At 42.6% G+C, this 23,441-nt stretch overlaps 1 protein-coding gene across 9 annotated transcripts in view; it reads left to right on the top strand.

The window, feature by feature from the left end:
* The window catches only part of usp19 (ubiquitin specific peptidase 19), a 162,533-nt gene that overhangs the window by 47,002 nt on the left and 92,090 nt on the right, over positions 1-23,441 (top strand). For all 9 annotated transcript variants that reach the window (XM_072581747.1, XM_072581744.1, XM_072581742.1 and 6 more), the window contains 3 exons: positions 11,890-12,018; positions 13,889-14,025; positions 20,518-21,036. In XM_072581747.1, coding sequence (XP_072437848.1) covers positions 11,890-12,018; positions 13,889-14,025; positions 20,518-21,036 — 785 coding nt within the window. The remainder of the gene's footprint in view (positions 1-11,889; positions 12,019-13,888; positions 14,026-20,517; positions 21,037-23,441) is intronic.

The following is a 23,441-nucleotide window of genomic DNA, read 5'->3' as shown; positions in this document are numbered from 1 at the left end:
TAACCAGTCCTTGCTTCTTCAAATGCAAGTAAATCCTACCTCTCTCTCAAAATCCCTTTCAACAACTTGCCCATTGATGTCAGTCTCACCAGTCTTTGGCTCTCGGGTTTCTCCTTATAGCATTCCTTAAATAAAGGTACAACATTAGCAACCCTCCAGTGCCTCATCTGTGATTGTAGATGATACAAATATGTATTTAGGGCCCTGCAATTTCTTCCCTATTCTTCTCAACATCTTGGGATACACTTGATCAGGTCCTGGCAATTTATCTATCCTTATGTTGTTTAAGATGTCCAGCACCTCCATTTCTGTAATGTGGACTGTTTTCAAGACCTCTATTTATTTCCCAAAGTTCCCTGGCCTCCACATCCTTTTCCACAGCAAAAACTGATGCAAAATATTGGTTTAATGTGTCTTGACACGTAGATGACATCATTGATTGTCAAGGGGCTCAATTCTCTCCCTAGTTGCTCTTTTTGCTGCAGCATTTTGAGGTTACTGGTATTATATTTTTGTGTTTTAAACCTCTTTCAATTTGTACTATAAGTAAATTTGTGTTTTTACAAACAAAGCATTATTTTGTAATAAAACTGCTTTTTAAAGTGGAATCTGCAGCATTGTTTACATACTTCTTAGTGAGAGGCCACTTAAAACCAAAACAATTAAAATGTATGCTATGAATACAGGTTCCTGTCTAGGATCTGATTGAACTGGTACTAATATTAGTTGGGATCACAACAATTCAAAGCTATCTCATTTTTTGCTGTAGCTACAGCAAACTTTGTTTTAACCAGCACCTTATGAATTGGCTGTCTTAACAAACCAGCAAAACGTGTGTACCTCAAATACAGAAGGTTTACTGTACCATCACAGTATTTGAGATATGAATGGTCAGTTGATAGTGAGAGAGAGAAGGTTCTCTGCTGGTAAGTTTTATTTATGGTAAATTTGCATTTTTGAAGTAAATTATACTGTAAATATGTATGTGTCTTGTGTGTACCCCCTGCATTACTTTTTTATTACTTAATGTGTGTTTTAATATTGATTTATATGGACCTCAATCAACTGGAATATTTGATCAACTCATACACTTGTGATCTCATAGGGGCTGGTTAATAAAAAAGTTGCTATGATATTACTTGCACTACGGTAATTTTCTTCACCATATTGGGCAAAATATGTAATATTTGAGCGGTAATCTGGTCCCCTGATCCAAGTTTATAAACTAAGTTCCTTTTATAGACATCTGTAGTCTTGGGAGATGGGTACGGTTTTATATTTCAAGGACAGCAATTTAACAAATTATGTTCTGCAAGCAAGTCTGAGCATTTCACATTTCAAAGTAAAGTCTTTGGAAAGATAGCAGTCAGAAGTGTTGACTGAGCAAACAAAAAGTAGTAAATTTTAGAAGTATATAGAAAATCTTTTAGCACGATTGCAGATTCTGGTGAAGGTAAAACTAAAATGTTACCTTTTATTGTGCCTTATTGATGCAGTTGCTTATTTACAAATTATTTTTATGCTATCTTATATCTGCTTTGGTTTTTGCATACAAATGTTATTTTAGTGTTGTGGTTGCTGTGCTGCCAATGAGAAGTTATTGTTGGGTTGCTGTCTGCTCCACTCCTGAAACCCGAAACTGAAAACTGGCCATGTTGACCTCTGTCTTTCAAGTACAGTGCACAAACTTTACAAGTTGCTGTAATGTAACATATTTTCATTAGAATAAGTGTTTGACAAGGTACACAGCAAATATTTCCATTTGGACGAATTCAGAGTTCAAATTCACGAATATGAAATGTGTTCCTGATTTCTTTACTGAATGGCCTGCCTTTGATTTTAAGGTTATGTCTCTATCCATCCTATCAGTCTCTTCCAAAATACTAAAAATCTCCAAATCATTCAGCAGGCTTTCAGGAATACACACTGCTTTTAAATCCTTTCTAAGAAAACATGTGGCTTAAACTAATTAATTAGCAAGCTGTCTGGTGAAATAATTGCTGAAGTATTTACAAAGTCAATATTTTATGATGCACAAAAAGAGACAGGTGGCTGGGAGCATGAAGCAGGTTCAGTTCAGGAGAAAAGGTCCACACCAGCTGAAGGGCCGTTTAAGTTATTGACAACCTCCAGGCCAATAAGGCTGGAAAGGAGTCTTGACCTTTTCAAAGCCTCAAACTAGTCAAAAATGAGAAAAGCCACTGAGTTGGCCTGTCTCTACTTTGGGGAAAAATAGAGAATCACATCTGGTGAACATGCAGAAAGGGGATTAAAAGGAAACACAGGTGAGAAAGCATTGAAGCTATCATTTTGCTGTTTATGGTGAGATCTTTTGAAAATACCTTGAGCTTTATTTTTTCCCTTTTTGTGTGATCTTCCTTTGTTAAAAATATACTGGCATGTCATGAATATGTTGACTGACCGATACAGAAGCAACATTGCAAGAATAACACTTACTTTTTGATCTATAAAACCAGGTTTTAAGACCATAAGATGCGGGCTGAATGGCCTAATTTCTGCCCCTATCGAGTCTGTTCCCCCATTCAATCATGGCTGATAAGTTTCTCATCCTCATTCTCCCTGTAACACATAGTCCCCTTGATACTTAAGAATCTATCTATCTCAGTCGAGTGTGTGGTGCTGGAAAAGTACAGCAGGCAAGGCAGTATCTGAGGAGCAGGAGAATTGACGTTTTGGGCAAAAGCCCTTCATCAGGAAAGGGCTAATCAGGAGATCTATCTGTCTATCTCAGTCTTACATATGCTCACTGACCTGGCCTCCACAGCCTTCTGTGGCAATGAATTCCATAGATTCCCCACTCTCTGGCTGAAGAATTTTCTCCTTATCTCTGTTCCAAAAGGCCTTCCCTTTACTCCTAAGGCTATGGCCTCAGGTCCTTGTCTCTCCTACCAATAGAAATATCTTCCCAACATCTGCCCTGTCCAGGCCATTCAGTATTCTGTAAGTTTCAATCAGAACCCCCCCTCATCCTTCTAAACTCCATCAGGTATAAACCCAGAATCCTCAAACATTCTTCATATATTACTTTTCATTCCTGGGACCATTCTCATGAACCTCTTCTGAACCAGCTCTAGGGCCAGGACATCCTTCCTGAGGTATGGGGCCCAAAACTGCACGCAATACTCCAAACATGGTCTGAGCCCCTATAGAGCATCAGAAGCACATCCTTGCTTTTATATTCAAGTCCTCTCAAAATAAATGCCAGCATTGCATTTGCCTTCCTAACGACTGACTCAACCTGCAAATTTACCTTGAGAGAATCCTGGACTAGAACTCCCAAGTCTCTTTGAACTTGTCATTTGAGCTTTCTCCACATTTAGAAAACCGTCTATTCTTCCTACCAAAGTGCATGACCTCACACTTGCCCACATTGTACTCCATCAGCCACTTCTTTTCCCACTCTCCTAATCTGTCCAAATCCTTCTGCAGCCTCTCTGTTTGCTTCAATGCTACCTGTCCCTCTACTTATCGTTGTATCATTTCCAAACGTAGCCAGAAGGCTGTCAGTTCCTTCATCCAAATCATTAATGTATAAAGTGAAAAGTTGGGGTCTCAACACTGACCCTGTGGAACACCACTTGTCACTGGTTGCCATTTTGAGAAGGACGCCTTTGTCCCTGCTTTCTGCCAGACAGCTAAGCTTCTATCACCATGCTGGCACTTTGCCTCTAACAGCATGGGCTCTTACCTTACTCAGTAGCCTCCTGTCTGGCACCTTGTCAAAGGCCTTCTTGAAGTCTAGTTATGTCACATTGATTGGCTTTCCTTGGTCTAACCTGTTCATTACTTTCACAAAGAACTCTAGCAGATTTGTCAGGCATGACCTCCCCCTGATGAAACCATGATGACCTTTGCCCTATTTTACTAGACACTTCCAAGTGTTCAGAAATCTCATCCTTCACAGTAGACCCCAAAATCTTACCCATAACCGAGGTTAGGCTAATTGGCCTATAATTATTCTTACTGTTCTTTTGCCTTACTCCCTTTTTAAACAGGGGTGTGATGTTAACTATTTTCCAGTCCTCAGGAACCGTCCCTGATTCTACTGATTCCTGAAAGATCACCACTGGAGCCTGCACTATCTCTTCAGCTGTCTCACTTAGAACTGTCGTCCATTTGGTCCAGGTGATTCAACCATGTTCAGGCCATTCGGGTTTTCTAGCAACTTCTTGGTGATGGCCACCATACTCGGCTCTGCCTCTCTCTCTCTCTCTCTCTCTCGAATTTTTGCGATATTACTTGTGTTTTCCACACCAAGCAATTATTCTGTTGTTCAGCCATTTCCTTGTTCCCCACAAGAAATGTTTGGTCTTCCTTGATAAATCATGGCTCGCTAACTTTCAAATATAATCTTCTCCCTCATTATTTGTTTGTTTGTTCTTTGTAAGCTTCCCAATCCTCTGGTTTAGCCCTGCCCTTTGCCATGTTTATATGCTTTCTCTTTTGCTTTTTTTAGATTAGATTAGATTACTTACAGTGTGGAAACAGGCCCTTCGGCCCAACAAGTCCACACCGCCCCGCCGAAACGCAACCCACCCATACCCCTACCTTTACCCCTTACCTAACACTACGGGCAATTTAGCACGGCCAATTCACCTGACCTGCACATCTTTGGACTGTGGGAGGAAACCGGAGCACCCGGAGGAAACCCACGCAGACACGGGGAGAACGTGCAAACTCCACACAGTTAGTCGCCTGAGGTAGGGAATTGAACCCGGATCTCTGGCACTGTGAGGCAGCAGTGCTAACCACTGTGCCACCGTGCCGCCCATCGGCTTTTGTTATCCCTGACTTCCCTAGTCAGCTATGGTTGCCTCATCCTTCCTGTACCATGCTTCTATTTCCTCAGGATGAATCTCTGCTGTGTCTCTTGAATTACTCCCAGAAACTCCTGCTATTGCTGTTCCACTGCCTTTCCTGCTATGCTCCTCTCCCAGTCAATTCTATCTAGCTCCTCCCTCATAGAGTCATAGAGATGTACAGCATGGAAACAGACCCTTCGGTCCAACCCGTCCATGTCGACCAGATATCCTAACCCAATCTAGTCCCACCTGCCAGCACCTGGCCCATATCCCTCCAAACCCTTCCTATTCATATACCCATCCAAATGCCTCTTAAATGTTGCAATGTACCAGCCTCCACCACATCTTCTGGCAGCTCATTCCATACGTGTCCCACCCTCTGCGTGAAAATTAGGGCCTGACGTGTGGGGTAGGGGCTAGGACATGGGTAGTTCAGGCCCTAAAATTATTAAAATCAATATTGAGTCCAGAGGGTTGTAGGCTCCCCAAGTGGAAAATGAGGTGCTGTTCTGGAGGGAAACCGACTCTTCAGTCCAACTCGTCATTGCAGCAAGCCTGAGACTACAGGAGATGTTGATCCAGGAATGGGGTGGGGTGTTAAAGTGGCAGGCACCTGAAATGCTCAGGTAGTTTTTGTGGGCAGAGCGTAGATGTTTTGCAAAGCATTCGCCCAGACTACACTTTCCCCAGTGTAGAGAAAACCACAGTATGAGCAGCAAATGCAGTAGAATAGATTGTGGGCAGTGCAGGTAAAGTGTAGCTTCAGCTGGAAAGTGTGTTTGGTCCCTTGGAGGGAGGGAGGAGATAAATGGGCAGGTGTTAAACCTTCAGCAGTTGCAAGGGAAGGTGCAGTGGGGATGGGGGGAATTGGGAGTGAAAGAAGAATAGCTACACAAAATATTTGAAGTCGATCCAGGAGGTTTATATTGTGTACTTTTTAATAGACATGGAGGCGGCCTGATAGAATTTCAACAATCAAAAGGTGTTGAGCTCTGAAGAAGGTTCACTTGACCTGAAACATTAACTCCAATTTCTCTCCAGATGCTGCTAGACCTGCTGAGGTTTTCGAGCAATTTCTATTTTTGTTTCTGATTTACAACATCTGCAGTTTTTGAGTGTAATTATCCTTCCATCTCATTTTGTGTTGCTGTTCATGTAACTCATCACATTAAAGTACTTAAGTGGGCAGGTTACCTTCTTAAATATAAGGTAGACACTGCTAACCTATGAAAGAACCTGGAGTCAGCTTTGTTGCTGTTTCTGGAAGCCAGTCATTTACTGTATCTTTTTACAAACAAATTTCTTAGATTTTGGAGGCCACTAAAATTCTCTTCGGCAAAGTGAGCTTGCCCTTCTTTTTTTAATAGTTTGACTTGACCTCCTGATCCTATCCCTCAATCCTTTTATTGCATTGGAAAACTATCCAGCTGCTGCACGAATGCAATACAGCACGGAAACAGACCCTTCAGTCCCACCTGCCAGGACCCAGCCCATATCCCTCCAAACCCTCCTTATTCGTATACCCATCCAGATGTCTTTTCAATTTTTCAATTGTACCAGCCTCCACCACTTTCTCTGACAGCTCATTCCATACACGTACCACCCTCTGTGGAAAAAGTTGCCGCTTAGGTCTTTTTAATATGTTGCCCCTCTCACCTTAAACCGATACCCTCTAGTTCAGGACTTTGCCCACGCCAGGGAAAAGACTTTGTCTATTTATCCTATCCATGTCCCCCATGATTTTGTAAACCTCGAGAAGGTCACCCCTCAGCCTCCGACGCTCCAGGGAAAACAGCCCCAGCCTGTTCAATCTCTCCCTATAGCTCAAATCCTCCAACCCTGGCACCATCCTTGTAAATCTTTTCTGAACCCTTTCAAGTTTTACAAGATCTTTCCGATAGGAAGGAGACCAGAATTGCACTTCCAACAATGGCCTTACCAATGTCCTGTACAGCCGCAACATGATCTCCCAATTCCTTTACTCATTACTCTGACCAATAAAGGAAAGTATACCAAACACCTCCTTCACTATCTTATCTACCTGCAGCTCCACTTTCAAGGAGTTATGAACATGCACTCCAAGGTCTCTTTGTTCAGCAACACTCCCCACGACCTTACCATTAAGTGTATAGATCTTCTAAGATTTACTTTCCCAAAATGCAGCACCTTGCATTTATCTGAATTAAGCTCCATCTGCCACTTCTCAACCCATTGGCCCATCTGGTCAAGATCCTGTTGTACTCTGAGGTAACCTTCTTCACTGTCCACTACACCTTCAATTTGGTGTCATCTGCAAACTTACTAATTATACCTTCTATGTTCACATTGAAATCATATAAATGATGAAACGTAGTGGACCCAGCACCGATCCTTGTGGCACTCCACTGGTCATGGGCCTCCAGTCTGAAAAACAACCCTATACCGCCACCCTCTGTCTTCTACCTTTGAGCCAGTTCTGTATCCAAATGGCTAGTTCTCCCTGTATTCCATGAGACCTAACCTTGTTAACCAGTCTCCCAATGGGGTACCTTGTCGAACGCCTTACTGAAGTCCATATAGATCACATCTACTGCTCTGCCCTCATCAATCCTCTTTGTTACTTATTCAAAAAACTCAATCTAAGTTTGTGAGACATGATTTCCCACGCACAAAGCCATGTTGACTATCCCGAATCAGTCCTTGCCTTTCCAAATACATGTACATCCTGTCCCTCAGGATTCCCTCCAACACCTTGCCCACAGCTGACATCAGACTCACTGGTCTATAGTTCCCTGGCTTGTCCTTACCACCCTTCTTAAACAGTGGCACCACATTAGCCAGCCTCCAGTCTTCCGACACCTCACCTGTGACTATCGATGATAAAATTATCTCTGTGCAAGGCCTGGCAATCACTTCCCTAGCTTCCCCTAGAGTTCTAAGGTACACCTGATCAGGTCCTGCGGATTTATCCACTTTTGTGTTTCAAGACATCCAGCACTTCCTCCTCTGTAATATGGGCATTTTTCAAGATGTCAGCATCTATTTCCCTACATTCTATATATTCCATGTCCTTTTCCACAGTAAACACTGATGCAAAATACACATTTAGTATCTTCCCCCATCTCCTGCAGCTCCACACAAAGGTCACCTCGCTGATCTTTGAGGGGCCCTATTCTCTCCCTAGTTACCCTTTTGTCCTTCATATATTTGTAAAAACCCTTTGGATTCTCCTTAACTCTATTTGCCAAAGCTATCTCATGTCCCCTTTTTGCCCTCCTGATTTCCCTCTTAAGTATACTCCTCCTGCCTTTACACACTTCTAAGGATTCACTTGATCTATCCTGTCTATACCTTACATAGTTTCCTTTTTCTTAACCAAACCCGCAATTTCTCTAGCCATCCGCCATTCCTTCTACCTACCAGCCTTTCCTTTCACCCTAACAGGAATATACTTTCTCTGGACTCTCGTCATCTCCGTTCTGAAGGCTTCCCATCTTCCAGGTGTTCCTTTACCTGAGAACATCTGCCCCCAATCAGCTTTTGAAAGTTTTTGCCTAATACTGTCAAAATTGGCCTTCTTCCAATTCAGAACTTCAACTTTTAGGGGCGGCCCAGTGGCACAGTGGCTAGCATTGCTGCCTCACAGCGCCAGAGACCCAGGTTCAATTCCCGCCTTGGGCAACTGTCTATGTGGAGTTTGCACATTATCCCCGTGTCTGCGTGGGTTTCCTCCGGGTGCACTGGTTTCCTCCCACAGTCCGAAAAGATGTGCAGGTTAGGGGAATTGGCTGTGCTTAATTGCCCGTAATGTTAGGTGAAGGGGTAAATGTAGGGGAATGGTTCTGGGTGGATTGCTCTTTGGAGGGTCGGTGTGGACTTGTTGGGCCGAAGGGCCTGTTTCCACACGAAGTAATCTAATCTTTTAAATCTGGTCTATCCTTTTCCATCATTATTTTGAATCTAGTAGAATTGTGGTCGCTGGCCCCAAAGTGCTTCCCCATTGACACCTCCATCACATCCCCTTGCTCTAGTAAATTCTTCATTGCCTCTAACTGTCTCTCCAACCGATCTATTCGATATGACCGGATTCGCAACCATTGGTAGTTATTGCAGATATAATCCTCAGTAACACAAATTCTCCCTAAACTCCACATCTGATAAGAGGAGCATATCACTCTACTAAGGACCACTTTGTTTCTTCCAATCTGCAGAAGATAGGACAGTCTTATTCCTCGACAAAACATTGTTCCATGCTAACTTAATACTTATGGTTTATATTTTTAAGTTTAATCAAGAGACATATCTCAATAAAACATAATCAAGAAAGAACCCACTCTACTCATTATTGCAGACTTACTGTAAGGTCACACTTAAAACTATCCATTCATCTGTTTCTGTGCTGTGACCTTTTCCCAAACAGATTCCTCCAAGATCAGTTGTAAATTTCACTTTGTTAATTTTCCCAGACGCACTCCAATGTCCAGAAATACATGAATTCAAATAGAAAAGGCAGTAACTGTGTAAGTCTTGTTCTCGCTCTCGTTCGCGTTCTCACGCTCTTGTTCGCGTTCTCGCTCTCGTTCTCTTGCTCTCTCTCGCGTTCTTGCGCTCTCTCTCTCTTGCGTTCTTGCGCGCTCTCTCTCTCGCGTTCTTGCGCGCTCTCTCTCTCGTGCGCTCTCTCTTTTCCCCACCCCCCCTGCTTCTCTCTCTCTCTCTCTCTCTCTCTCTCTCTCTCTTCCCCGCACGCTCGCTCTCTCACTCACTCACTATCTATCCTACTAGGCACAATGTGCCATTATTCAAATAAGATTCTATATCTAAAGGTAATGCTTGAATGCATCTTGTAAGTAAAAGACTGAAGCAGAAGGACATAGATTGTAATTAATCCATACAAATGATGAAAATGCTGGAAATTTCCAGCACATCAGACAGCATCCAAAAAAATCATACTTAATGTTTGAGATGAATAATCTAGTCTATCAGAGTTTCAGAATTGTGATGATACCCCTCCTTTTAAAAAGGTTATATTATCCTTAGGTATTTTTCAGAGGGGTAATAAACCTAGAGACTCCGGGAAGTCGAGGTTTAAAGAGTTTTAAGGCCAATTTGATTATAGTTAAGATAGTGCCTCAGGCAAAAGGTTTTCATGTTTTAAAATAAACACTTGTACAATGAAAGGGGAGTGGCCAGTTCTCCCAGCTCAACCTTTCTCTGGTTTGGTTTGGTTTTAGTAAGCCATCAGTTGTGAAGCTGCTGGACCCAAAGATGCAGTTCCATTCTGACCCTCTCTCTCTCTCTCTCTGACATCTCTCCTGTAAGGCTCTGCATTTGATTTTACCTTTTTGCCAAGGGATGTTTATGTGGATTGTTGCAAGTATTTGGAACAGCATCATTAAGTTGGGATCATCTGTTGAGTTTTTGGATAGGTTACGTTATTCTATATTCTGTTCTCTTTTGTTTGTATTTCATTTGGCAATCTTGCAAATAAATTTTGTTTTGATTAAAATTAAATGGTTGGGGCCACTGTATCCCTCCTGCTTAAAACAACCAAAGTTAGGGTTCGGGCTGCTTCCTTGGAATGTTTGGTTGGGGGGGGTGGGGGCGGGGTGGGGGGGGGGGCGGTTTGGTGTGGTGTCTGGCCTGGTCCATAATCAGGTTCATAAGGATTAAAACATAATCACAGAAGCACAGAATTATTGTGGTGCAGAAGGTGTCCATTTGACCCATCGTACCTGCATAGGTTCTGTTCTTTGGTGAAATCTCCTGCCTGTTCAACATCATTGTGGTCTTTAATGTTTTTAACTCTACCTTCAATGAACTTGCATTGATACTGCTTGGCAGCTCACATGGTAGACAATACTAATCGCAAAAATGAGAGACTGGAGGAACTGTGTCTCATACTGGTTGATCACTCTGGTGCCTCATGTTTTTTTGGCTGTTGAAGCCAAACCTTGCCCCTTGATATTATTAAAAACTTCTTTGATTCATCTGTTTAAATTGCAGAAAGCTCCTCTGTAAACTTGCTTACTTTCAACTCTTTAACAGCATAAATGTTTGCCTTAAAGGCAATGTTTCCACATTGTGAATCGAAAGGACAGTACTGTTGATGCTCGAAATTTGAAATAAGAGCATAAAATACTACACTAGTATTTCGAGCACTTTTTGTTTCATTTGATTCAGGAGACCCTGGAATGAGTTTCACTCCAGTTAGTCCTAGCATGTAAAAAATTGAATTTTAGTTCACAATTCTAGATTTAATATACAGCAGGATCGTGTGTTCCACACTTCACTTGTCTCCACCAGAGAAGAGCATGAAGACATGAGAGTACCAACAGTGCCAGGCTGCTGATCGGTCAATGAATCCTTCAACAACGTCACACTATTCTCCTATGCTAGCAGTTCAGGCTAGTCTAGGATTGCATTTCTCTTTATAAAATACCGCTTTTGTTCAGAGCACTAACAATCTGATCTTCGAGCAACAAGCTCCTTCATCCAGATCAAATAATTGGCTTGTGTTCACAGACAAACTGACTCCAGTTATCATTTTGGAGTTTGCCAACAAACAATTTGCGCATTCTGCTTTGCTCTATTTGAAGTTATTAGTTTAGAAATGTTTACCCATTTGTAGTTTCCGTCTTGCACACAAATAATCTCCATTTCAATGTAACTGGCTAATTTATCTGTTGAACTCCAGATTTAGTTTTTACAATTTGCTCCATATCGTCCATTTTGAAGCGCAGTGTGAATTTGTGAAGCATCTTCTCTTGTGACATTGCTGGATTTGATTCAGATTTTGTTTTAAGTAGTTCTAGTTCAGAATCATACTAATGTGGAGGGTTTAGCCATTTCTTTAAACAGACTCAACAGCTTGTTTCCCATAAGATTATTATAAAATGTAAAGGTAAGCCTGACAAATAGTCATACTGTTGTTTTAAACATACTCCAATAACATTCAATTGCTAGTATCTATTAAAGTGTCCATTTTCAAAGTAATAGTCAATGAAAATTTTTTCAACCAATCTCAAACTCTTGTTTCCAGATCTATTGGTATGTCACATGAACTGTGGAACTGTGCTTCTTCCTTCAGAGCTGTTCATAGACTGGAAACAGAATGCAGATGAGGTCATAGTGAAGCTGAAGCCAGGAGAGGGGAAGCTGCAAGTTGATGAAGTTGATGCAGCTTTCACAGACACAGGCTGTGTGGTTACACTGCCAGGTGAGAACAGCCAATTTTATGGCAAAGAAATTGTGGCTGATTGTAATTGATCTTGTACGGAGAGGAACAGTGTCCAGGATGTGCCTGTATGAGGCCAAACTCATCTGGTGCCTTACCTTCTGTAGCTTCTTTATTGGTCCTTCATGTGTATCTGTCCCCGTTTTTAATTCTGTATCTAGCTGTATACACCCAGACCCTGGCCTCTTTTCTCATGTTCTTTTTTTATTTAGCTGAGAAAACTGCTGTGGTATGGATCCTCTTGTTTCCTGTACTTTAACTATTCAGTTAAATCTGTCTTCCTATAAGCTTATCATGTTGCATAGTAACAGTGCTGCTGTTGGCTGTAGGAACAGACTTGTATTTTTATGGGGCTAATACAGATTCTCTGACTACTGCTAACTTCCCACTGAGCTATGGCTATTAATAAACCATTTATTTTGTGACTGAGTGATTTCTTTTAGTAATTCTTCATTGTTTTGATTCCCCAAAATCCGCCCCAAGCTGCTCAATGTGGGATTCAATCAGTGGGCTTGTTCTCCCTGTACAATTGAAGTAGTTCACTCTTGTCTTCAAGTTCTTCTTTTCCTTTATCAAGTTGCTACTAACTAGAAAGATACTACAAATTTTCAGCCAACCCCTTGACTGTTTATAAAAACAGTATTGGTGATTAGAGTTTGGAATATATGATGCTGTGCCATTCCACAACATGACTAAGCAAAGTTTTTGAATTGACAAGACAGCATTTGGCAAAAATTCAGATATTGTACTATTTGACATACTGCAGTGTGATCCTGTTACCATCTTTGTCATCTTGCATTTTATTATACATGTTCATTAACCACCTAGTATTTTGAATTATGACTAAAGTTTGTGGTGACTGCATACGTTATACACTCTCTTTTACATTTAGAACATAGCACAGTACAGACCCTTCAGCCCACTGTGTTATGCCGAGCATTTATCTTAACCTAAGGTCAACCTAACCTACACACCCCTCAATTTACTGCCGTCCATGTGCTTAAAAGTCCCTAATGTCTCTGACTCTATGACCACTGCTGGCAGTGTATTCCACGCACCCACCACATTCTGTGTAAAGAACCTACTGCTTGACATCTCCCCTATACCTTCCTTCAATCACCCTGAAATTATGACCCCTCTTGACAACCATTTCTGCCCTGGGGATAAGTCCTGGCTATCTCCTCTACCTATGTCTCTCATTACCTTGTACACCTCTATCGAGTCACCTCTCTTCCTCCTCCCCTCCAGCATGAAAAGCCCGAGCTCACTCAACCTTTCTTCATGAGACAAGCCCTCCAATCCAGGCAGCATCCTGGGAAATCTCCACTCTACCCTTTTCTGAAGTATCTACTTCCTTCCTATATTGAGGCGACCAGATTTAATATCTTAAATTTTAATGCTTTGGTGATAGAATTTCATCATTGTGTGAGAGGAATATGTATTTGATCTAAAGCAATGGCTATTATGGATTTTACACATAATAAATTGTATCCAGAGACTCCAAAACATGTCATGCTTAATTAATTGTAAATTGCAGTACTTAATTGTGGTGGTCAAGAAATGTCCTGAGGTTTACACACTAACACTTTATAATGACAAGGTAGTCTCCTTTGACATTAAGATGGAACAGGGGCCGATTATAACCTTGGGGTAATGGGAGTAAGGAGGACAAAATACCATCCAAGTAGGATGCTCAGATATCATTTGATATCCATTATAAATTTAAAATTCTCTTTGTGAATGTAATTTGATTTTATATTTTATTATAGTCAGGTATATAAATTTGTGGAGATACCTGTACTCTTCTATTCTGCATTTTTTTTTAAGTTCAATTTTGTTTCCCATGTTGTAGATGGACGCCAGTGGAGTTGTCACTTCCATGAAGAGATTGAGAGTTCATGCAGCAAACTGCAATACAAGGAGAAGGGCAACTTCCTCCAGCTTATCATGCCAAAGAAGATTCCTCTGCACACATGGTCATCCCTCATGGTACAGTGATCACCAAAGTGTTTTACAGCTGATATGCCTAACTTAAAAGGCTGACATCAGCTTGGGTTAAAGAGTTAAAAGAAATCATATCAGAGTGCATTGATTGGGTGGCATTACACTCTGATTTTAAAAGCTTAATGCTTAGAGGAGAAAGGGGAGGCTGCGGTTGCAAAGAAATATCAAGGTCTTGAGAAGGAAGAACTGACAGAATGACTGGATGCATATTGACTGGAAAGTAGTAAGACTGACTTTCAAAGACGACCTAGAATCGGGGGAGCTAGCCAATTGGATACAAAATTAGTTTGAAGATAGGAGAAAGGAGGTGGTGCTAGATCAATGCTTTTCTGACTGTGACCAGCAATGCTGCACAAGATCTGGTGCTGGGTCCACTGCTTTTTGTTGTTTATATAAATGATTTGGATGTGAATATAGAAGGTTTGATTACTAAATTTGCAGATGACACCAAAAGAGTTGGTGTAGTGAACAGTGAAGAAGGTTACCTCCGAGTGCAATGGAACCTTGATCAGACGGGCGAATGGGTCGAGGAGTGGCGGATGGAGTTTAATTTAGATAAATGTAAGGGGCCTTACCTTTTGGTAAGGCAAATTAAGGCTGGACTTGCACAGTTAATGGAGAAAGTGAAGAGTGCAGATGCTGGAGATCAGAGTCGAGAAAGTGGTACTGGAAAAGCACTGCCAGTCAGGCAGTATCCAAGGAACAGGGGAATCGACGTTACAGGCAAAAGCCCTTCATTGCGAATGAGGGGTGGAGAGATAAATGGGAGGAGAGTGGGGCTTGTAGGGCAAGGTGGCTGAGAGTGCAATAGATCGATGGAGGTGGGGGTAATGGTGATAGGTCGGAGAGGAGGATGGAGCGGGTAGTGGGAAGGAAGATGGACAAGTAGATTAGATTAGATTAGATTACTTACAGTGTGGAAACAGGCCCTTCGGCCCAACAAGTCCACACCGCCCCGCCAAAGCGCAACCCACCCATACCCCTACCCCTTACCTAACACTACGGGCAATTTAGCATGGCCAATTCACCTGACCTGCACATCTTTGGACTGTGGGAGGAAACCGGAGCACCCGGAGGAAACCCACGCAGACACGGGGAGAACGTGCAAACTCCACACAGTCAGTCGCCTGAGGCGGGAATTGAACCCGGGTCTCTGGCGCTGTGAGGCAGCAGTGCTAACCACTGTGCCACCGTGCCGCAGGACAGGTCATGAGGGAGGGGCCAATTTGGAAGGTTGGATCTGGGATAAAATAGGGGGAGGGAAATGAGGAAACTGGTGACATCCACATTGATCCTGTATGGTTGGAGGGTCACAAGCTGAAAGATGAGGCATTTCCTCCACAATTTCCACCATCTACAATGCACCCCACCACCAGAGATCTATTTCCCTCCCCACCCCAATCTGCATTCCATAAAGTTCATTACCTCTGCGACTCTCTTGTCATGTCCATGTCCCCCACCAACCTATCCTTCCTTCCCAGCACCTTCCCCTGCCACCGTAGGAATTGCAAAACCTGCACCCACACCTTCCCCCACCTCCCCTCCATCCAAGGCTTCAAAGGAGCCTTCCACATCCGTCAAAGTTTTATCTGCACTTCCACACGTCATTTGCTGTATCTGTTACTCCCAATACGGTCTCCTCTACATTGGGGAGGCCAGACACCTAATTGCAGAATGTTTCAAAGAACATCTTTGGGACACCTGCACCAACCAACCCCACCATGGCTGAACACTTCAACTCCCCCTCCTCCTCTGCCAAGGACATGCAGGTCTTGGGCTGCCTCTATTGCCAAACCTTAACTACCTCATGCCCGGAGGAAGAACGCCTCATCATCTGCCTTGGGGCCCTCCAACCACATGGGATCAATGTGGATTTCACCAGTTTCCTCATTGCCCCACCTTATCGTATGTGAGAGTACTACATGGTCAGAGGTTAGTGAGTTTTGAGAAGATTTGTACTCAGATTGAGATTTTGGATGTAGGTTTGCTCGCTGAGCTGCAAGGTTCATTTCCAGACATTTCATTACCCTACTAGATAACATCTTCAGTGGGCCTCAGGTGAAGCAATGCTGAGAATTCCGGTTGGAATGCCATGCTTCTAGGTCCGCTGATTTCTCAGCAACAAACCCAAACAAGCAGACAAAAACACGTCCAGAAACCCTAGCCACACTCCCCTGCATCAAAGACATCTCGGCAATGACTGCCAGACTACTCAGACCCCTTGGCATCATGGTAGCCCACAAACCCACCAACACACTGAAACAGCAGCTAATGAACTTGAAAGACCCTATACAGACGACGGGAAAACTAATGTCATTTACAAAATACCACGTAAGGACTGTTACAAACACTACATTGGACCATCAGGCAGAAAACTAGCCACCAGGATACATGAACGCCAACTAGCCACAAAAAGGCATGACCCTCTCTCACAGACGGATGAGGAAGGACACCACTTCGACTGGGACTACACATCCATCCTAGGACAAGCCAAACAAAGACACGCACGAGAATTCCTAGAAGCATAGCATTCCAACTGAAAATCTATCAACAAACACATCGAGTTAGACCCCATCCACCATCCCCTGAGAAAAAGGAACCAGAAGTGACTTCATCACAGGAAATGGCATCACCAACCCAAAGAAACCCAAACATATAAATAGAAAGCAGGAAGTATGGTAACTAAACATCTGGAAATGAACCTTGCAGCTCAGCAAGCAAACCTACATCCATGGTCAGAGGTGCCAAATAGGAGCCCTGTAATTCACAGGTTAATTAGAGACATTTCATGGCACTACCTAAAGAGGAGTAAAGATGTTCCTAATGACCGCCCTCATGACCTGTCCTACCTGTTCATCTTCCTTCCCACCTATCCGCTCCACACTTCACTTCTCTCCAACCTATCACCGTTACCCTCACCTCCATCTAGCTATTGCACTCTCAGCTACCTTCACCCCACACCACCACCACCACCAATTTATCTCTCCACCCCCTTGGCTCACAAGCCTCATTCCTGATGAAGGGCTTTTGCCCAAAACATCGATTCTCCTGCACCTTGGATGCTGCCTGACCTGCCGTGCTTTTCCAGCACCACACTCTCGACTTGTACAGTTAATGGTCAAGCCCTGGGAGTGCAGGTGCATAGTTCCTTGAAAGTGGAGTCAACAGGATAATGAAGGTGGTGTTTGGTACGCTTGCCTTCATTGGTCAGAACACTTGAGTATAGGGTTTAGGATCTGGATTAGTGGTGCTGGAAGAGCACAGCAGTTCAGGCAGCATCCACGTAGCTTCGAAATCGACGTTTCGGGCAAAAGCCTTTCATCAGGTTCCTGATGAAGGGCTTTTGTCCGAAACGTCGATTTTGAAGCTACTTGGATGCTGCCTGAACTGCTGTGCTCTTCCAGCACCACTAATCCAGAATCTGGTTTCCAGCATCTGCAGTCATTGTTTTTACCTCTATAGGGTTTAGGATGTTGTGTTCTGGCTGTGCAGGACATTGGCAAAACCACTTATAGAATACTGTGTACAGTTCTGGTCGTCCTTATATCAGAAGGTTGTTGTTAAACTTGAGAGGGTCCTGAAAGGATATACCCTGTACAAGCATATTGCCGAGACTGGAAGGTTTGAGTTATAGGGAGAGGCTGAGTAGGCTGAAGCTTTTTTCCCTGAGTGTCAGAGGCTGAGAGATGGCCTTATGAGGTTTATATGATCATGACAGTAGCTAAGGTGAATAGCCGAAGTCTTTTTCCTAGGGTGGGGTTTCAGGAGAGATTAAAAAAAGGACCTGAGGGGTGACGTTTTCACGCAGAGAATGGTCCATGTATGGAGTGAGCCGTCAGAGGAAATGGGGGTATTAGTACAGCTAACCCATTTTAAAGGTATGGGTATGTGAATAAGTAGGGTTTAGAGGAATATGGGTCAAATGCTGACAAATTGGACCAGGCCAGATTGGATTGTCTGGTTGGCATGGTTAGGTTGACCCGAAGGGTCCCTTTCCAGGCTGTATGACATTATCTACGACTGAACATCGCATCTGACTGCCTCGAAAGTCTTTTTAAAGTGTAGTCTGCATTTTATGAAAGAATTACAGTAATCAATTTCCATACAGCAAGATCCCACAACCTACATAGGAAAAATGAGCACACAATCTGTTTTGCAGATGTTAGTTGATAAATAGTAGCTAACAGAAGGAGAAGAACTTCCTTGCTCCCCTTTAGGTAGTGCCATGGGATCTCTCTAACCCGTGAATGACAGGGCCCTTGTTTGGCACCTCTGACCACGTAATACACTCCTATGTCCAGGCGCTTGTCAACCTGGATAATGGAAGTCAAACTTGGGAGTGGAATTTGACCCTACGACCTCTGATTCAGAGATCGCTAAATTAAAGCTGATGTCTTCTAAACTGCAGCAAAGGAATATTTTGGTACACAAATTTAACAAAGGTGAAATCTAGACATGATCTGGTCACTCTGAAATAGGTTTACATTTGGTTAAATAGAGTGCGAGGAAGGAGCTTAAAAGAAAAATTCCAATGCAAGGACTGAAGTTAGAAATTAAAAGTACAATCAGGATTGCATAGCAATTCAGGTCTGAGTGGACGTTGTTAATTGGAATCTGGAGGAATATTTTGAAGCAAAAGAGGAACTTTATTGGCATTTGTCTATGCAGTGGAGGAGGACTTGAGTTATCTTCTGGAAGCCCATTAATCTGGATAGTTTTATTTTGAATACAAGCAGCTGGAATGACATTTGATTTGAATATTAAGTTGTAGAAAGGTTGGAAAAAAAAACAACTAATACAAGTTTAGAAACATGTTTCAGTAATCCGTGGCAAATTAACACTTGGTTATAAAGTATTTGGCTACATCCATGTCATGCTCTGGGCACCAGTTCAAAAATACTAATCATTACCACTTGTCTGAGTAGAATCTAACTGGCCAGCCTCCAGCTCTGCTCTCATGGCATTTTGAAACAAAAGAAATTGAAACTCTGTTACCAAAATTATTTATTAATGGTCTTGGTACCGTGTCCTTCTGCACATTGGAGCTGGGTGGTGCAGTGATTCTCTCACTGTGACTGGGCAGTTTAATGACTTAACGCACAGCCCATATTAACTCTGATACTGAATATTACCAAGTATTATCATGTTTTTTTTTCCACACTGTGTTCTGGGTGGTACAGTCGACTTCTACGTGATCCTTCAAATCCCTCTTGTAGTGAAAACAGAATGTGTTGCAGGCGCACGCAGGTTCAGGTAGCAGCCAAAGGGAGAAAAGCATTTCTGATCAATAACTTTTCGTCAGAACTGGAAGAAGTTTAAAGTTTTTAATCAAACTTACAGCCAGGAAAAAAGTAATGCAGGGAAGAAATGAAGGATCAGGAGTGATGATGTCCAGTTAATATGGGATAATGGATGCATTTGATTTATATTTTGATCTGGGACTTTGCTCTTTCCTATAATCAAATGATTTTCTGTATCTTTTTTGTACCTAAACGAGCCTCCGTTGTTGCTAAGCTCCTAAATATAGAATGAAAATTACATGTCTTCAAACTTGTTACTACCTGACACTGATCAGCTGATGTGAATTTTTTTTATGACATCTTATGGCGTTTAGGGAAGGGCAATAAATGCTGCCATGGCTGGTTATACTCTCATCCCAAGAACATATAAAGAAAATAAGTTATGGTGGAAACCAGAATTTTCTAGTGAAAATGGAAAAAATTTTGAAAAGGCAAAGTTTGCAGAGCTGTCGGGACAGGGCCGAGGTGGTGGAGCGAATTGGATAGGTCTGTCAGTAATGGCAGAACCACAAATTGGGCTGCTTCAGTACTGCATGATGGTGATGCAGTCATTGGCTATCCCCAAGTTGGCCCCTTGGAGTTGCAATGGGAATTTTACAAGGAATTTGCATGCCAGTTTATTTCATTGAGCCAAGTTCTGCAACTACTGTTACAGTCCAATTTGCCCCAAGGCACTTTATGTAGAAATGGGATCTCGATAATCAGAGACAAGTGATTCCGATTGTCATTGTTTGCAGCTCCAAGAATGTGTTTTCTATCTTGTCTTGTCTTGTTTTTAGATTGTTTTAATCACACGAGGCTGTTCCCATCCATACACCTGGCAGTCAGAGTCAGCTATGTAAAATGCAGATATCTCTGTAGCAATTGGCTTGCCAAACCATCTGGCCAATGTGCCAGAGGAGAAATTAGGTACTGTACTTGTTTTTTAAGCACCAGATCATGCTGAGAAAGGCACTGCTGGAAAGGATGGTGGAAGCTGATGCAGTTGTAAACATCAAGTGAGAATTGGGTCAATACTTGCAGAGGGAAACAATTTGGGGCATTTGGGGGAAAAAACAGGGGAGTGAGACAAATTGGATAGTTCTTCACAGGTATGATGGGCCTAACATTCTAGTTCTTTAAAATGTAATAGGTGAATGTATGTTTTATATTTACCCCCTTTGATTGCATTTTACAGAAGAAGGGTAAAGAACAGACTGCTGTGATTCTGCCCAGAAACACTGGGAAGGAGAAGGCTTTGTTCAGTGAAGAAGTCACTGAAGAAGTGAAACCAGGAGGATCTTCTGACAGCATTGAGAAGCGGAAAGCAAAAGCTGAGCGCAGGCTGAAACGTCCAATCAATGTGAAGGTGTCGGGAAAGATGGAATCGCCTCCCGAACCTGGGGTGAAGCGTACCATCCAATGCAAGGATCCGGGCAACACTCCAACCATCCCTGAGCCAGTTCCAACACAAACTGTTTTAGTGAAGTCCCCAGAAGGAGTGGATACTGTTTGTCTTGAGCAGGACATAAAGTCTGCAGTATGTCCACAAAGTCTTACAAGTGAACTGAGTGCCAGTGATGCTGATGGAGGACTGACTGACCCCTTGGTTGAGAATAAAGTGAAGAGAAATGGCCGTGGTCCCCAGGGAGACTGGCACATGGAGGATAAAAGTGGTACGGTAAATGCTGCCAGAGCATTGGCTGAAAAAGCTGAGGTATGTTGTCTGAGACAGTTGCACTTCAATGTTTAATCAAATGGTGATCTTTTCGTATTAGATGTGAATCTGATAGTATACGGATCATGTCACTGAATTACACGTCTTGCTTAATAATCCAGCAGAATGTGTGTCCACGCCTCACCGAGGTGTGTGCAAAAAAAGTTAATTTTGGTATAAGCAATATCTGGAATAAAGTGATTAGATCAGTAAAAGTCAGCATGAAGCTGCCTGATTATGTTTAAAGCCTGAATTCTTTCACTAATGTCCTTTTAATTCCAAGGACCAGGAAACCAAAGTGTTAAACAGCAGGAGCTTTATTAAGGTGGTGTTCAGTCTGCAGGCAACAAGGTTAGACTAGAGCACTTTCTGGCCCAAAATGGCTACTGATGTCATTATATCATGTGTTTGGATTCTTAGTGACAATCCAGCAGACTTAAGTACATGGCACTTTCGATAACAAAACCTGCTGTACTTACTGTAGTTTTTGTGACCCATACCAATTTACTGAAATGTGGATTGTCCTCAGAATTGGCTGAGCAATACACTGTTGTATCCAAACCATTGCCAGTTGTTTTAGCAGTCCCGTCGCCAGTGCCACAGTCAACTGGAGATGAGAATAAACGCTGACCTGCCCAGTGACTCCTACATCCTGGGAATTTGTTTTAAGTGGGTTTAATCAAAATGCTTAAAATTAGTCCCTTTTGTGGTTGAATTTCTTTTGCCGTCAAGTGTGTTAATTAAACATACAGTGGCCAATGCAATTCATGTTACCGTTTACCAAGAGTTGCAGTTGGGAACAGAAAAAAGGTCATAAGAACTCGATGTGACAAGATAGCTGTGGCTTGAGTTGGAAGGGACCCTGAGATTTTAATTGACATTCAAAATGTCGCATTAATGCTTTTTAATCAGAGAAGGCCTTGGCTAGGATCAGTGACATCTATTGTGGTTGGAGTCAGACAATGTCTTCAAATTTCTGAGCTTAACAAGAGGACTTTTCATATCTAGCTGGACCACATCAAGCATTCTGCTACTTTCACAGTGTTGGACCTATGACACATTTGCTGGAAAGTTCTGTTCTACAATCATAACTTTAAAAGTGCAAATAATCCAAGGACACTGACAGTTGGATTTGTACTGATTCCATTTTAATTATAAAATGTTCAGTGTTAGAAGTGTAGGTGTTAGTTAATTCACTGACTGCTTGCCTAAATATGAGCAGCATTTCTGTAAGGTCTGGGAGTTGAAGCCCATCACTTTGACTCAGCAAATTGAGATTACAAATAATTGAGGACTGCCAGTGTCTCCTAAATAAGACCATAAGACAGAGGAGCAGAAATTAGGCCATTTAGCCCATCGAGTCTGCTCTGTCAGTCAATCATGGCTGATCAGTTTCTCAACCCCATTTTCCCGATTTCTCCCCGTAACCCTTAATCCCCTTGATACTCAAGAACCTAGCTATCTCAGACTTACACATGCTCAAGACCCGACCACCTCAGCTTACTGTGGTAGTGAATTCCATAGATTCCCCACTCTCCGGCTGAAGAAGTTTCTCCTTATCTCCATTCTAAAAGGTCTTCCCTTTGCTCTAAGGCTATGCCCTTGGGTTTTAGTGTCTTCGACCAATGAAAATATCTTAACAACATCTACTCTGTCCAGGCCTTTCAGTATTCTGTATATTTCAATTAGATCTCCCCTCCTCCTCAAACTCCATCAAGTATAAACCCAGAGTCCTGAAACGTCCTCCTGTGTTAAATTTTTCATTGCTGGGATCATTCTCGTGAACCTCCTCTGAACCAGCTCTAGGGCCAGTACATCCTTCCTGAATATGGGGCCCAAAATTGCTCACGATACTCCAAATGTGGCCTGACCAGAGCTTTAGAGAGCCTCAGAAGTACGTCCCTGCTTTTATATTCAAGTGCTTTCAAAGTAAACACCATCATCGCGTTTGCCTTCCTAACTACTGACTCACCCTGCAAGTTTACCTTGAGAAAATCCTGGACTAGAACTCCCAAGTCTCTTTGCACTTCAGACTTCTGAACTTTCTCCCCATTTAGAAAATAGTCTGTTCTCCCAATCAAAATGCATGACCTCACACTTGCCCACGTTGTACTCCATATACTGCCACTTTGCCCACTCTCCTAACCTGTCCAAATCCTTCTGCAGCCTCCTCAATGCTACCTGACCTTCCACCTATCTTTGCATAGAACATTACAACGCAGAACAGGCCCTTTGGCCCTCGATCTTTGTGTCATCTGCAAACCTAGCCAGAATGCCCTCAGGTCTTGTCTTCTAGATCGTTAATGTGTAAAGTCAAAAGTTGTGGTCCTAACACTGAGCCTTGCGGAACACCACTAGTCACTGGCTGCTATCCTGAGATGGACCCTTTTATCCCCACTCTCTGC

The sequence above is a fragment of the Chiloscyllium punctatum genome, chromosome 12 (assembly GCF_047496795.1).
Source record: "Chiloscyllium punctatum isolate Juve2018m chromosome 12, sChiPun1.3, whole genome shotgun sequence".
Classification (NCBI taxonomy): Eukaryota; Metazoa; Chordata; class Chondrichthyes; order Orectolobiformes; family Hemiscylliidae; genus Chiloscyllium; species Chiloscyllium punctatum.
Note: the sequence above shows the minus strand (reverse complement) of the source record. Positions and strands in the feature narration are given on the sequence as shown.